This window comes from Chelonoidis abingdonii, chromosome 15, assembly GCF_003597395.2.
Source record: "Chelonoidis abingdonii isolate Lonesome George chromosome 15, CheloAbing_2.0, whole genome shotgun sequence".
Classification (NCBI taxonomy): Eukaryota; Metazoa; Chordata; order Testudines; family Testudinidae; genus Chelonoidis; species Chelonoidis abingdonii.
Window position 1 is genome coordinate 9,187,429 of NC_133783.1, and position 17,512 is coordinate 9,204,940.

General features: G+C 42.7%; 1 protein-coding gene across 2 annotated transcripts in view; it reads left to right on the forward strand.

The window, feature by feature from the left end:
- The first annotated feature begins 2,136 nt into the window (after positions 1-2,136).
- The window catches only part of SH2D4B (SH2 domain containing 4B), a 111,534-nt gene continuing 96,158 nt past the window's right edge, over positions 2,137-17,512 (forward strand). For both annotated transcript variants that reach the window (XM_032786315.1, XM_032786314.1), the window contains exon 1: positions 2,137-2,320. In XM_032786315.1, the coding sequence (XP_032642206.1) occupies positions 2,137-2,320 (184 nt within the window). The remainder of the gene's footprint in view (positions 2,321-17,512) is intronic.

Here is a 17,512-nt window from a genome sequence, read left to right on the forward strand (position 1 = left end):
CTTTGCTACTTCAGATGGGTTTTTTGAGGGTAAATATACCTTAAAATGTTCAGCTACTATGGTAATGATGAGCCATATCAGTACCTACGCTATGTCCTTCAAGGCCAGAATCCTGTGGAAAAAATAGTAGGTGGCTATGTAATTAAAGACATCATCATAATACTGACATACCAAGGGGGCAGAATTAACATTGCACAGGCAATTATAAATCTGGAATTTCCTAACTTTCAAGTGCTTGACTTTGCAACCTAACGAATGTTCTTTTAACAAAGTTTTTTGTATTTAATTCCTTAGATCCTTTTTTAAAGGAAAAAAGTGAAGAAAATTCTATTAGGTGCAGTAACAGCCTCCCTCTTCCCAATCATGCATCACCAGCCGGGTCTGCCCCTTGAGAATTATAGCTCAATGTTAGCAGTCCATGATACAGAACTAACTAAATCAGCAGGCACTAGGAGAAACTGGTTATCTCAGAAGTGGGAGTGAGCCTCTGGAGCCGTGTTTGTGTGATTGGGGAGCATGGCCTGGTGCTCCCTCTATCTCTCCCAGAAAGTGGAAGGACCACACAGTCCTGGGAGGGGAGGAGAACTATCAATGCAACCCAGCTCATTGGGGGACTGGGGGTGGGGGCTGGGTGGGAGGGAGGAATATTAGAGGGGAAGGAGAGGGACAATAAATGTGGGGAGCTCCAGTCCCATGTGGTGGCCCCAAACTGGGGAAGGAAGAAGTGGGTTGTTGGAACCAGGAGCTGAGGTCCAGGGATATTAGGGACAGTCCTGGCAAGTATAAGGCATCTTGCCTGACATGTATTCCTGCAGTTTGGCCTGTATGTCGTGTCTCGCTCAGCTGCACTTCCTCCTGTAGCTGCTAGAGCCTGCTGGGGAGCCTGACTCAAATCAGTCAGGCTGAGTTTCTGCTTCTCCAATGGCCTGTGTGCATTCAGCCCTATTTTTAGACTGACGAGTGCTAAAACAGAGGCCTGTGAAATACACGCAAAGTGAGGGGAAACAGCGCAAAATGTGAGTTTATTTGCCTTTTGCTACAAAATGCAGAAATGGCCGTATTTTGGTTTTGCTCAAAAAAAGGCCTCTTTTCAACTAAAAATGAACTAGTTCCCCAGAGAAAATAGGCACACTCAAAGGAAAATTGGCTTTGGAATTTGATTGGATTTAAAAATAAAAAAATAAAAAAATGAAAACATTAAACTGCTGTTGGACCGATTGCTAAAATACTAGTGTTTTATTGAGATCAGTGAAGTGATTTTTACTATGTAATAGCATAACTTGCTTGATCAGTAAACATATCTTTCTCCAGTCAAAGTGGACAAATGAATTAACACGAGTGTTGCATAGGCTACCTGAACTGTGGAGAACTGCCTCTTGTCTAGTCAATATTAATTCGCTACTTATAAAGTGATAAGAATCTCATGGCTTCTGTTGCCTCTATTTTCCCTTTAAATCCTCTATAGTCAGTTTGCTGAATCCTCATGTCTGTTGGCTCTAAATAAACATGAGAGGCGATGATGATGATGATAATAGGGGTGGCACACCCTACTGAGACTGGTTAGGGAGATTATACTAGGAAATATAGTGCAAACTAGTTTTCTCTCTTATCGGAGATCAATTCCCCAAGGGAGCTGGAATGACATAGATAGTGCCAGTGTAACTGTTACTTTTAGCCATGACATCGATCTGAACCCAACAACACTACACCACTGCTGCAGAATGGGAACCGGTTCAGCAGAAATAGTGCTGTAACCTGTGCCTCCCTTTGCACTGAGGTTTCTCTGCTTATTCATGCCCATTCTGGAATTTGCTGTTGTGTTTTGTTTTTTATCTTTTTGCAGTAAAGTTCACACAAGTGGCCTCTCATTGTTCACCTGCCTTGTCATTCCCCCCACCTTTCTTCACTTGACACCTGTTGCTGTCTTCAGTGGGTGAGATGCCCAGGGAATTCTGTCATCATTCAGGGAAGGAGAGGAGAGCATGTGTATGAAAGAGGGACAGAAGAAGAATTGGAATCTCCCCCGGGGAAGGCAGCCGTTGGAAGAGTTCTCTTGGTTTGGGTTACTTTGTGGAGTGCTGCAGGTGTGATTTTGGGGGGCTGTCGCGAGTGCTGTGGGAGGTTTTGTGAATCGCCATGCTGCAACAAATTTTGCATGATATGTACATTGACCCTGAGCTCCTAGCAGAACTGAATGACGAGCAGAAGCACATCCTGTTCTACAAAATGAGGGAAGAGCAGCTGAGGCGTTGGAGGGAAAGGGAGGAAAAAGAACAAAGAGAGGAAGCTGCGCTGAAAAGGACAGCGAGATTCAAGCAAAGTAAGCTTTTGTGGATGTGGGCTGAGATGGGCTTATGTGATATAGAGGAATAAGATGGGATGTAAGGCACCCTGTAGATGGACGAGACCACTTGGGGTAGTGTTGCCAAGTGGCTAAAGCAGGGGAATGGGTGGAAGCTTGGCTCCAATGCTCTGCCCTCCGTTCACTGACCAGAGAACCAGCACTACCCTAGGGTGGGTAGTCCTATTGCTGCTATAAACCAACAGTAATTTACTAATCCGGAAAGGCAGAACCAATGGAGGAAATTTCCATTTAGATGCTGCCCTGAAGCACAAAGCCTCCCAGTGCTATTGCCATGGCAGGGCAGTTTAAGCACTACCCGCTGTGTGGTGCCTATAGTCATAACCTAGCCTTTAATGTCTGCCCAAAATTTTCAGAAGTTCCTAATGATGATTGGATGTCTGGTTTCCAGAAACTGATGGGTGTTGAGAGAATTCATGTTTGTAACCTTAGATGGAAAATGTTATAGGATTGCAGAATCCTGGACTTACCCCCAAAAGTTCTTGTGTGTGGAGCCAAAGGATACAGCATTGTCATTTCTGTGCAAAGGTGTGATCGAGGGTTACATGTAATTTTTTCAATGTGCATGAACAATGATCATTTGCTGAGCTCAATCTTTTTCTCCACAACCCCTTGCTAGTATGGCAGGTTTATCCATCATTTCAGGGATTCAGAAAATATGTTAAGGCTCACAATTAATTGGACAAAGCCAAAGCTCAGAATAAGTCTTTTCTTCAGTCACTAATTAGCCAGCTCTGTGCTTTGCTATTGCAGAATTCCAAGATGAGCATATATGTGCTGCTTACATTAAGACGCAACTGGGGTACAAATCTTGGTTCTGGGTACTAGATATAAGTGTAGGTTTCAGGGCTTAACTGAGCGTGTTTGTGCTTTAAGTAGTGTATGGCCTGTTCTTGCACGGTGCTGAGTACATCCCTATGGATGTTTTACACCTTTCAGGCTGCGTCTTTACCCTGATTGTATGCTTTACTCGTAACTGATCCTGTAGACTCATTGAAACAATTGCAGGATCAGGCCCTCTAAAAATGACAGGATGTTAATGTACAAAGGTATTCTTAAAGCAAAATCCAGTGGGGAGTGCAGATACACAAATATCCTATGGATTAGCAGCAAATAGGTTAAAATTGTCCCTACACTGTTATCAACATGAGGGCCTGGAGGATCCTATTTTACTTAATTTTCTATTTGCCTGCCGAACATGTTCTTAAACACACTGTAAAGGGGCTTCTCCTACAAAAGATCACCTCTATACTGCTTCTTTCATATGGTACACAAAGCTTGTTTACTTTGATTTGTAGCTGAGGAAAAAATTAGAAATGCAATTCAGACCCACAGACCAAAACAATATTATAGTGTCAAGATAATCTGCATTACACTCATTCTCTGAGGAAGACAGATGCAGAAAAATCTAACGGCAAAACTATTTATATGACAATTTGTCAAGCTGACATCTAAATTTTCATATATAAAGTATATATTAATCCTATTCAGCATTGTAGTGCAGTGTAGTGTAGTTTCTATGTAACTAATTTTCTTATTTACAAAGAAAGAGGGAGAAAAGCAACAAGGAACCTATAGATCATGTCTGTGCATGGGTGTGCACATGCACATACAGAGTAAAGCAATACAGTGACCCAGCTCCATTTTACACGCCTTGTCCCAAATTACCCCTATAAGATATCCTGACGGTTTTCCAGAAAATGTTCTTTCACCTTTCGTTCAACTCCTATTCCACTGGCCAATCAGTTTTGCTAGTTCCTTGAGTATTGTAATAAATGTCTGGCATGCAGGAGTGCTGGACTTTCAAAAGGAAGGAAGGAAGGAAGGGGAATGAGACTGAATGGGAGGTAGGTGCTTAACTCCCTTAAATTCCTCTGAAAATGTGTGTGTGGGGGGTTGTTTTTTGTTTTTTTGCCTCAGTCAGCTGATATAGGTAAGGACTACAAAAAGTTTGTAGTCCTTGAATATGCTAGTCTCTCTGTTAACTGTTCAACCTCACATGAATTGGGTTTATTAGGAGGCAGTGCAAACTAGAGTCTAGGGCTCTGGAGACCTGGATTTTATTCCTGGCTCTGCTGCTGGTTGACCTTGGGCAGGTCATTTTCTCTAAGCCTTATTTTCCCTATCTGTAAAATGGGGATAATAATACAGACCTGCTTGGAGGTTTTTGGATTAAAAAGCGCTAAGTAGTAGTATTATGCAGATCTGTAATATAATGTCAATGGTCTCTCCTAGAAGCTGGCTTCCTGCAAGGAAAAAGTGTTGCAGTTCAACCAGAAACGATGGACCTGATGCAGGAATTACTGGGTGGAATTCTATAGTCTGTGTTTATGCAGGAGCTCAGACTAGTGGTCCTTTCTGGCCTTAAAATCTATGCATGTATGAATCTTTCCCAACACGCATTCTGGAACATATTGAACTCTTTGGATCACATTGCGTAGCAATTTGAAGTCCTCTTCATGCTCCCGATGGAATGTAAAGGAGGTTTCCTATGCTTGGGACCTGCTCCATATAGTAGTATGAGGGATTTCTCCCTTTTTGAACAGCTTCTAGGAAACTTGGAAGTGCCAGACCACCTCCTGGGTGGCTTCATCTGCTTCCTTTGCCAAAAGTCTGATTCTCTATACTATGACACTGGTTTTATGCTGGTGTTAATCTGTTGAAGTCAGCGGCACTATACTGGTATAAAGCCAGTGTAACAGAGCTGAGAATCAAGCCCTAGCTTTTCTCAGATGCCATGTAGTTAGTTTGACACCTAGAAGAGATGTGAGAAATAGGTCTTGAATTCCCTGGCCTTTTGGCCTGACATGAGTCAGGATTACAAAGGTTTACACTGTACACACATTAAAACCATGTAGGAACAAAATTAGAAAGGCCAAAGCAGAAACAAGATTAAACTAACCAGGGACCTAAAGGGTATCAGGAAAACATTTTAGATACATTAGAAGCAAGAGGAAGACCAACAAGAAGGTTGGTCAATAGCTCAATGAGGAGGGAAAGACAATAACAGAAAATATAGAAACAGATGAAGTGTTTTTGTTTCAGTTTTTTATTTGTTTTCACCGAAAAGGTTAGCAGTGATTGGAGGACAAACCTAGTAGTGAACATTAGTGTAAATGGCGTAGGATCAGAGACAAAAGTAGGGAAAGAACAAGTTAATAATTACTTAGACGAGTTAGATGTTTTCAAGTTGGCAGGGCCTGACCTAAATACAGCCTAGAATACTTAAGGAGCTGGCTGAAGAGATCTGTGAGCCATTAGTGATTCTCTTTGAGATCTCGTAAAACACAGGAGAGATCACAGAGGACTGGAAAAGGGCAAATATGGTACCTGCCTATAAAAGGGGAATAAGGACAACCCAGGGAATTATAGACTAGTCAGTTTAATTTTGGCACCTAAAAAGGTAATGGAGCATATAATCAAACAATCAATTTGAAAACACATAGAGGATAACAAGGTGTTAGTAAATCGGCACCAATTTGTCAAGAATAAATCATATCAAACCAACCTAACAGCCTTCTTTGAATTAGAATTCAAAATGATCTTGACCAACTGGAGAAATGGTCTGAAATAAATACCCCAGGAAGTTGTGGAATCTCCATTATTCAAGATTTTTAAGAACAATTAGCTAGACAAACTCTTGTCAGGGATGGTTTAGATCAGGCCTGCACAACATACAGCCCGCGGCCCGCATGCCGCCCGCGAAGCCTCACTGTGCGGCCCACGGGAGAATTCTAAATCCCGCACACACACGGTGCTCTGCAGGCAGCCTAGAGCCCTTTTAAATCTCAGCCGCTGCAGTGATTCAAAGGGCTCTGGGCTGCCCGCTGAGACCAGAGCCCAGAGCTCTTTTAAATCTCAGCCGCAGCCGGGATTCAGAAGGCTCTGGGCTGCCCGCCGTGGCGAGGAGCCGAGAGTCCTTTAAATCTCAGCTGCAGCCGGGATTCAAAGGAGATCCCATGGGGAGCCCAGAGCCCTTTAAATCTCAGCCATGGCCGGGAATCAAAGGGCTCTGGGCTGCCCCCAACCTCTTGAGCTGGAAGCCCCTGGTTGATTTAAAATCAAGTATCACCTCCCCACCCCCAACCTTCCTTTTTGGCCCACAGCTGTTTTGGTGGGGCGGTGCTGGGGAAGGAGGGTTTGTTTCTGCAAGGCCGGGAGGTGCTGGGGGGGATGCTTCCGTGGGGCTGGGGGATTTCAGCCCTCAGCTGTTTTCTTTGGAGTAATGTGGCCCTTGCCACTTTACGAGTTGTGCAGGCCTGGTCTAGATAACATTTAGGTTCACCTCTGTGGAGAACTGGCCTAGATGACTTATCAAGATCCCTTCCAGGCCTACATTTCTATGCTTTCTGTAAGTATTTTTAGCTGTATTACCAATACAGAAGCTAATCCTGGCATTTTTTTACAATTTGGATTGTTATTTAGGAACTCAGTTTCTTGATAACTATCTAATGGTGGGGGAAGGGAGGGAAAGATGAAATATATAAACACAAGCTAGCCTTAGCTAGCGGCATTACATCGTTGGGCTGGAAAGTTGTAAGAGATTGTAGGACAAACAAGCTTGGGCCTATTAATCAGTGCCTATACTGAAAGCAGCACCCCAGAATGTGCTCTTGGTGACTTGTGGGCTTGTACCTTCTAAGCTAAGCAACCAGACACTTGGGAAATAGTTCACTGTAGTAATTCAGAGCCCTCCCCATCTAGTGTCCCTTCTCTCGCCATTGGAGATATTTGCTAATAGCAGTTGCAGATGGGCCATATGCCATTGTAGGCAACTTCTTCATACCATCCCCCCCATAAACTTATCATGCACAGTCCTAAAATAAGATAAGGTGTTGGGTTGTGTGGGTTTTTTTTTGCCCCTACTGCTCCTCTGGAAAGCTGTTCCAGAGCTTCGCTTCCCTGTGGTTAAAAATCTTAGTGTAATTTCAAATCTAAACTTATTGAAGTTTATAGCCATTTGTTCTTGTGCCAACATTGGCACTTAACTTAAATAACTCCACTCCCTCTCTGATGTTTATCCTTCTGACCTATTTACAGAGCAAAATACTATCTCCCCGCAGCCTTAATTTGATTAGGTGAAACAAGCCAAGCTCTTTAAGTCTCCTCTCATAAGGTAGGTTCTCTATTCCTCTGATCATCCTGGTAGTTCTTCTCTGCACCTGTTCCAGTTTGAATTAATCTTTCTTAACCATGGGAGATCAGAATTGCATGCAGTGTTCCTGATAAGGTCTTGCCAGTACCTTGAATAATGGTAATAATGCTTCACTACCTGTACTGGAAATATCTCATCTGATGCATCCTAGGATTGCATTAGACTTTTTCGTGGTTCCATCACTTTGGCAACTCATCGTCATCCTGTGATAGATCTGACTATATTGGTCATTCTCCTCTTCTGTTGCTTCCAACTGATATGTCCCCAGCTTCTAGCAAATATTCTTGTGGTTAGTCCTGAAGTTCATGACTTTTTAGATTTCATCCCATTTCTGTAGCTCTACTTCTCAAGGTTGTCCAGATTTTCTTGTGTGATATCAAATCACCAACTAAGAAACCCAGGTTTTATGCAGTTCCCTCAAAGCTTGAAAGAAACTGTCTCCACTTCTAGGAGCCATAATTACAGAATTACAAAAGAAAAATACATTCAATATCAAGGAATAGGAAATGATTTTTCTCTAAAAACATCCACTGGTGTATGGAAAATGGCTAAGTTACAGCTTTTCCACAACAAAAAATGTTGAATTTGTTAGAGAACCAGAGTGGCTTTTTCTTGAAGTTTTAGTGTAGTGTTGAATGCAGTTTGGACCATCTGATCTCCACTTGGTACAATGGACAAAGCCAACTGGATGGTCTGTTAAATGATGTTTTTAAAGGTAAAAAAAGGGGTACAATGCTTAGGCCACCAAGCAACCTGACTGACTGGCTTAATTGTCTTATATGCTTTCTAATGAATGTTATAGGATTTTCTGTAGGGCTGGAGGAGATTATATTAGTTATCTTTAGTAGCTATAACAGGACTACTCTAATACTCTGATGGCTTCCGTCTTAGCAGTCTTTGCTCAAGGAAGTCCCAAGACTGCAATAGCAGGGTACATTACAGTGCAGGATTGCAGTATTTCTAGCTGTGTGACTGAAGCTTGCACTATGCCAGTCACAACTGTGCCTGATGCAGGCCAGCATCAGGCACTTTCCTTTCATGGGCACTACATTCATGAACTAGCTGATATTTATTTTAAATATAATTCTGTATAATATGTATTTTATTAGGTGAGTGATGGATGGCATGGACTTCTAATGAGAGGTCTTCTAATAAGAATGTAGCCATTTTCTGAGAGGTTAATGTTCTGGATCCAATTTATTTACAAACTACTCCTTGGGTGGTTCCTGCAGGGGCATCTTTCCTTCCATTGCAATATACAAAGCGTACAGTGCCAGGTTTCCTTTTTGCTGAGTGCTAATAGCACTAAAAGAAGTCACCTTGAAACTTCAAGATCCCTTTGGGATTTGCTCAGGTCGACTGACAGCTGTGCCATTTGCACCAGAAACATATTTATTTGATTAGGCAGTAGTCCTTTAACCATCTTGTCTGAACTGGGACTAAGTGAAGGACCCTGCCACTTTTGATGTAGACTTCTCTGCAGTATCCAGAATCAAGGTGGCTTGGAGCTGTCTGAATACCAGCAATGAGATTTCAAAAACTCTTGAATTAAGCAGCTGAAGGACAGGCTTGTGGGAGAGGAGAGAATATTGGTTTGCTGCTACTTTATTCTGATATTTATTTGTTGTGAGCTGCAATTCATGAGGGTCAGTCAAGAATGGTTTGTAACAGCTGCATTGCTATTCTCCTAGCCTTAACCAGTATAGCTGGGAATAGATTAGCTGGGCTTATTACAGTATGGATGGAAAATAACTCCTTTATCTAAAAGCTATTAATGTTAGAAAGTCATTGGATGATGGATGAAAGCTCTTCACAGTAAACAAAAATCCCTAGTATTGCAAGCTGGTAGTTGGAGGATACAACATCGTAACTGGTGTGTATGTGTGTGTGTGTGTATGTGTAAGAGAGAGAGTGTTAGCAGTACTCCCTTCTACTTCCCAATGATTGCTATAGAAAATACCTCGGACACTACATTATGCACTGAACTCTCGTTTATCTGTATGCACCTAACTCCCATCTTTGAGGATCCTCGCTGAAGAGCCTGATTTTCATTTTACTAAGGCTGCTTTGTATAAACTACTTAGGCTACTTTGGAAGTGTAAAGGGGCTTGAAAGTGTCATACATGTAATGATCTAAGATCAGATCTACCAGTAAGGCAACTGCTTTGAATTAAAGATCAGACTTGAGCCCTTTCAAATTTTTTAGCAGCATTCAGAACCAAAGTCAGCCGAGAACGATTTCAATTTTCAGTTGAGATACAACAGAAATTTCACTACATTTCTCAATAGGAACCAGTTCCAACCCACATTGAAGTCAATGGCAAGACTTCCTTTGGCTTCAATGGAAGTTGGATCAGCCCTTAGATTTCCATCATAAGGGGTTGAAATCTCATGAGACTAGTTTGAGATTTTGATGCAGTCAGATTTTAACCTGAACACTTATTCACCCTTGAATTCAAATCCTTATCTGAACCTAACTCCAATCCTGAACTGAACCGTTATGTCTTAGCATGTATTTAATACATGCATGCCATAGATACTAACTTGTTGCAAAACACACAACTTGTTAAATACATAAGAAATTAAATTCAAATCTCTTCAGCAATGTCAAAAACAAAGAACTTGCTGAGGTCAGGCTTGCTTTAAGAAGAAATAAGCCCATCCGAGTTCACAGTACTACTGAATTATTGGGTTGCTAATTGATGTTCAGTGATTGCTGGGTATTTGTCATGCATTTAACATAAGGCATTTCTAGAGCTGGGTTTTAATTTAGCCTTTAACCCCAAAAGATTGGCTGCCGTTCATAGAATAAATGTATCCTCGGATATTTACCAGCATGTGATATTATGGATTTTTGTACTTTGGAGACATAATCTCAGTGCAGCTGTGAGTTGGGAAGGGATTAAAGAGAGGCTTTTAAAAACATCTTTTGACTTCTCTGATCCTGTGATCACCAGGATCTATAGTAGCCTACAATAGAACCTAGATATGTGTCAGCTGGAGCAGTTCCACAGGGACTGCTCTGGCAGCCAAGGATCAGCCAAAATACTGTGCTCCTCGGTCTCAACCCTTCCTTCCCAACATGTCCACAGCGCAGAGTGGGAGTGACCTAGTGCCAGCTGCACTGCCTTTATTCCACCAGAGGATTCTCCTACATCTGGGGAATCCTTAGTCGTCCCTTTCTCTGAAGCATCTGACATTGGCTGCTGTCAGAAACAGGATTTTGCACTAGATGAACCATGGTTATGTTTATGGAAATTGGTATGTACTCGTGTCTCTGTTTGCTGCAGTCTGTTGCTAGGACTAACTGGACACTGCAATGTTCAGGCAGGTTTTCTTATAAATGTGAACAATCTGGCTATTAACACTCTGGAAACAAGATGAGGCTATAACTGTCTGAGCTCATGAATACTTGATGTGGAAAGAGAACAATACTGCAACCAAGCACAGAATTTACTAAAGCAAATTCTGTATTTCTCCCTGATTTTTTCCTTTTCTTATATAAATGACTATTTATGGCCTGAAAGGGACTGCATTTAGTTACAAAAGGATTCTAGGGGTTAGTAGGTATGGAGAAGCTGTGTTCATTAGTGTAAATTATCCAGCATCAAATCGGATAGGTAAGATCTTTGATACCTTCTGATGGCTCCAAGTCACAAACCGCCTCATTCTGTCATTCATTTTCCATAGGGGCAGCTTCTACTCACCTTCAAAGAGGGGTGGAATTGGGACCAGAAACCACATTGGTATTTATTTATTTATTTTTAAGAAGATGAAAGTGAAGGATCAACTGGATAATACTTGTTATGGATGAATTCACAACAATCCACTTTGTACTTTCAAATATTCTTAAATGACTTCTACCGACAGGTCCAAATATAGTGGATGGACAAACTAATTTCTTTCTAAAGCACAGGCATTAAGTTCTGGATATAATCTCCCAGTTGAAAGTATATGTGTAACTAATGTGAAAATGATATTACAATGAACCACAGCCAGAGCGCAAGTAAGATGTCTGAGTCACGTTGGAGACCAAATTAAAAATACTATGCACTTTCTGTGTTTCCTTCAGAGAGTATATTTGTAGTGTAGAAAACATGAAAATGTGTCATGTGAACAACCTTCCCACCCCCTTTTTGCCTTTTTGTGTGCATTATATACCTACTTTACAGTAAAGTAGCAAACACTCTAACTCATCTCATTTGATCCTGCAGGGATGTACCACAGCATAATTATTTCCATGGTAACAGGCAGTAATTCCATAAATAAAGGATTATGAGTTCATTACATGATCAGGACACAGCAGAAGAATCTGAGCTATAAAGATCTGAGAGACAATAATTCCACTGATGTATTAATATGACACATTTAAATTCCCTCCTTTTTCAAAAAAGAAGCAAAACTGCACAGCACTGAATGGGAGTTAGAATTTTTTTCCTGTTAAGTTGATTTTCAAAAAGCCTGTGTTTGAAGCTGCTCCAAGCTTTGGAATGTAATCTTGGCAGAGATGGATTAATTAATGGTCAGCATGCAGGTGTGGAAGACAAGTGGAATTTATCCCAGTGGCTCCATAATTTATTGCATGGCTATGTTTTTTCACAAGAATATTGCAGTCAGATAATTAGGTTGTACATTTTAACAGAAGCAACTGCTGGAATTCATGTTGTAAAAGTGTTTCCATATCACTCCCTCAGTCACTCAGAACTGTCTGTCTAAAAGTGAATGTTGCCGACAACGTTTTCTAGGTGTATTTCCTCCTTGAGAGTTCGCCAGCTCCTGAGAGGCTGGTCTGAGCCTACAAGAGCTAAAACAGTAATGGCTCCAGAGCCTCTGGGTATCATTTCCCAGCCTGCTTAGAGCCTGGGCTGGGACAGACTAGAAGGAAACTCCTGCAAAAGCCAATAGGGAAACTTCTGATGGGGTGATTTATACAGACAGTTTGCTGGCCCAGTGATGAACCAGAACTGTTCACGCGCTTTCTCATGTACTCACAAACACTAGTGGGAGGGGACAACCTGACCCATTTACAAAGCGGCTAGGTTTAGTTTCACTTTTGCAGCTTCTGAGTTTGGGAGGTGAGAGCATAGGTGAACAGCCCAGGGAGTCTCTGCTTAGCTCCCAATTTCCACAAAAAGAGACTTTTAGAACTTCTGTGAGATCTAATACCCGGGTCAGGTAGCTCCAGCTATGCAAACACCAGTGGTTGGAAAGGCAGAAAACCAACCTGGTGCTAGCTACCTAAAGCCAGCCAGTACCTCCACAGGACTCTGGACCAGGGGGACGGGAAAGGACCCTGTCCTACCCATGGATGAAAACACTCTAAGGGAGTCCCCTTATGTTTTTTTTCAAGCCAATGAATGTTTGCAGTGTTGCTATACCATTCTCCAGACTCATCCTAGGCAATCCATCTTCCTGGGAAGGAGTCGGGGAACAAGCTGGGTGCCGGGGTGTACTTGTGACTATTGGGAGATGGGGAATTTGTTATATTGTTGATGTGTTAGCTTTTTAGTTACGCTTCACCCTTTCCTTCTCTGGAGCCTTTTCCTTCTCCTGTCCCCAGTAAAGTCCCCCTTTGTATACTATTGTTTTTGGGTGTGGCATTTCATTGGCTGGGCTTTATTATTGTATTCCATTTCTTGAGTACTGGGTTATACTCCTCGGGGAAAATAACTAATACCACTAACAAGGGACAGCACCCCTTGTGTCCCAGGTACAGGGAAGAGTCACCTTAGGTGGAGGCACCGGGCGTCACAACGCAGGACCCAACATATGTGAGGGGGATAGTTGCCCTGTTATTTTCATTCCCTTTGGAGTGTCTGGCACTGGCCACTGGACTAGATGAACTGTTGGTCTGATGCAGTATGGCCGTTATATTATATTAAGATGATGTTGCATGTGTCTCAGGAGCAAACTTAGTTGTGTCCTTCAAAAAGTACTGATATTTATTGGCTATAAAAAGAGCTCTGGAGTCACTAAGGTGCATGGTTCCTTCCAGTGGTAAATGGCCAAATTGGTTCACACTGAATTTAATTCAGTTGCATGTACCACTTCAATTCTACCCCCTTGTGCACAGGCATTGTAATAAAGCCTTCAATTATAGATCACATATTTTGTTGCCTTACTTGAGATGCACACGCTATTCCCCCCCCCCCTCCATATTAGAAACAAGATAGGCTATAACCATATTAAAAACACTTTGAGACACTTATAGGTAGAGGTGGGTGAATAATATTCACTGAAGTGCCTTTTTCATAACCAAAAACCCAAAGTCTAATAATGTATACCTGCTCAGTTCTAGTTATAAGCCCTAGTATGGCGCGGGACTAAGAGAATGCAAAACAACCTGGCTAGCAAAAATATTTTCACTCTTGGACAGATTTGTAAAAATATAGAAGCCCTATATCTACTTGATTAAAATAAGTGAGGAAATGAAAAGTGAGAAAATTCTCTTTATTCCTTCTCCGTGTTCCACTTACATCCTCTCAACCTTTGTGGACAAACCATGCCTATTTGCTTGTGTTTATAGTGTTATTGAAAGTTGTCTGTTAATCTGAATGTATAAGCAGTTAAGAAAAATGCTTATAATCAGCTGTGTTGCAATTCTTTGTGGAAGCTGAGCTTCTTTCTTTCTTTCTTTCTCCCCCACCAACTGGAATAATTACTTTGAGTTGTGGCCTATAGATTAAACCCATGCTATTAAACAAAACATTACATGGTGCCAATAAATTAGAGCACTTTAGGCTACATCTGTGCTACACACCACCAATGATGGCAGGTAGAGTACGTGTAGCTACATGGCTAAGTGAAGAGCAGGCTGCAGCGATGTTGTGGCATGTAGCTATACGTGTCTGTGACAGGCTCTGGTAGTGGGGAAAGACTTCAACAGCAGGGAGCTGGCAGAGACTTTTCCTGTAGCAGGAGCCTTTCCTTGCTGTGGGGGAAGGACTCCAGTAGCAGGACACTACACTGCTAAAAATAGCAATGTAGGTTGGGAGGCATGCCTTGGGTGAGTAGAGAGCCATGTAGGTGTAACCTCCTTTCCTTCCTGGTTACTTGGGAGCAGGCAACACTCACCTATGTGTGTGGGCACCTGATATTGTTGACACGAAAGGGGATCCTGGGGATCCCAGTGATGATGTTGGATAGGTGGGAATACCCCTCTGATGCCGTCCCTTTACTCCTAAAGGAATTTAAAATTGGTGGTGCCTCCACCTAGCTGGCCCCTGTACACATTCAATAGCATGCCTTGGGAACCTCCAGGAATACACCTATTCTAATAATAATCTGTGGCAGGGGGTCTAACTCAAAAATACCAGTTACAGATAATATACATCCAATATGCTTAAATTAAATTAGTTAACATACCTTTACTTAACAACTTAAAGAAACAGGTATAACAGACTAAGGTTAATTGTCACTACTAATTTAATTCCACAGGGGCAGCTGAATAAAATCAATTAACAAATATAGTATACAGTAATAAATGAAACGTATCTAACTGGTATTTACACTGTCATCATTTACTCCAGCCTAGAGAGTACACTTCTCTGGATTTCTTAGTCCTAGGTACTTGCTTGCATGGGTGCGCTTGAAGATGTGAAGCTGGAGAGAGCACTCTGTTGGTTCTGTGTATCAGTCCAGCCAAGGCAACAAACTGCACAACCCTTGGCAATTGGAGCTGGCTCCACCAAATGTCAGCAACTCTGGGTTCTAGTTCAATGGGAAGATCACCCTGCCTCTCCTCAGACAAGGCCTGGTCTACACTACAGAGTTAGATCGACGGAAGCTGCCTTAAGTCAACCTATTAATGTATATGTCTACACTACTGGGTCCTTTATGTTGACCTAAGCTGCCTCCGATGTCGACTTCTGTAATCCACCTCTGCGAGAGGCATAGTGCTTAGTTTGATTTTCATGGGCTGACTGCGAGGTAGTACAGATGCAGCTTTATGTAATTCAACTTAATTGGCCTCCATGTGGTGTCCCACAATGGTCATCTGTGACCACTCTGGAGATCATTCTCAACTCTGCTGCACTGCATCCAGGTACACAGGAAATAGCCCCTTCCCTGCTAAAGCCCTGGGAACTTTTGAATTCCCATTTTCTGTTTGATCAGCATTGATAGCATGCCAGCTTGAGCACAGCTGATCATGGAGACTACATGCTCCAAATGTGCTCCAGCCTGGAAGTGGTGGATCTCGTTGTACAGGGAGAAATGTCTGTGCAGGCAGAGTTCTGATCCAGCAGAAGAAACTCTAACATTTATGCAAAGATCACTCATGGAATGCGGGAGAAGGGCTACACGAAGGACACACAGCAGTGCCATATAAAAATAAGAAGGCAAGGGAGGTGAATAGTCATTCTGATGTTGAACTCCACACATGCCAGTATGACAACGAGCTGCATGTGACTCTTGGGTGGTGACCCTACCAGCACCCCCACAAGCAATGTGGACACCTCACAGGTGTGTGAGTCTAGGGCCAACAAGGAGGATTATATGGTGGATGGGAAGGAGGATAATGGGAAGCAGATGAGTGGTGGATCCTTTCTCCCCAAGAACCAGGAAATATTTTTAACCCTGGAGCCCTGTGGATCACAGGACATCACGGTGGCCAACTGTGATGCTGGGGAAGGCACCTCTGGTGAGTATACAGTTAAAATGAAAGTCCAGTTAAACTTTAGTGGGCACACACGTTTGGTGATATTGCATATTTACTGTGAGAAAAAGTGAGGTGCTGTGGCTCTCTGCTTACAAGAGGCTGCTCCAGCTATGCAGAGGGTGGCCCATGGAAAAACTGTTTATGTGAACTGGAATAGCCTGGTAATCCTCCATGGATATCACTAGGAAACTGTCAGGGAGGTACTGCGCAATTCTTTGCAGAAGGTTTCTGGGCAGGGCAGTCTTATTTCTTCCACCATGGCAGGACACTTTCCCATACAACTCTTGAATTAATTCAGAATTAATTCATCATTGTGGTTCACAGCATAGCAGCACAAAGACAAGGCCTATACCCAGACCCTTTCAGCATCTCCTTCCTTTCTGACTCTATTACCCCCAGGAGACTGATATCAGATAGGGACACCTAAGAGAAACAGGGGAAATTCTCATTAAAAGAAAGGGGGGAAGGGCATGTAGACTCCCCCCGCCCCAGCCCCTCACATTCCAGATTGTCAAACCATGCAGCCGCTAAGGTGCCTTTACGGTGCTCAGCATGGGTGGGCAAATAGTTTTAAAGTGGCTGATAGGGGACTGGGACCCCACATCAGAGAGTTCACAATTTGGGAGTGAAAACGTTCCCCCTTTCCCCCTCCGGTCCCATTCATAAACAGCTATGGAGAAAGGCCATTGTTCAACTAGCTACCTGTGCTCCTGACATAAGCCTGCCATAAGCTTTATTAAAGGTGCGGTCAACCATGACTCCGGGGGGCCTACTCATCATAGCTGGAGCAGCAAAACAACAGTAAATGGTTATGGATTCTGATTATGTTATGGCTTGCACCTAGTGTAAACATTTTATTCATGTACAATGGCTCCTTTATTTTTTATTTTTTCCCCTGACTGACAGCTGGAAATGTGTCCTGCAGCGGGTGATTAGGAGCAGGAGAAAGAGAGAACGTGGGAGGACATGTTCACTGAGATAATGAACGCCTCTGGGACAGCTGACACGGAGCTGAGAGCAAGGAGGATTTCCACTGTCCGAGAGCGTACGGTGCAGGATGAGATGCTTTGGATTATGAGGGACTAAGCAGACATATTGAGGCTGCTTGAACTGCAGGAACAGAAGCAGGAAGGTAGAGTCTCTCTGCAGCCAGCCATGCAGAATCATCCTCCCCAAAGTGTTCCATGAGGTGTGGGCGAAAAGTCCATTATCCCTTTCACTTAACTTGAGGGAGAGGGTACAAGGAACAGAAGGCACCCGTTCCCAGACCTTTAATGGTCTGGAATGAGGTGTTATGTTACATAGCTGAAAATGTTTCTCCCATTCCAACTGTATA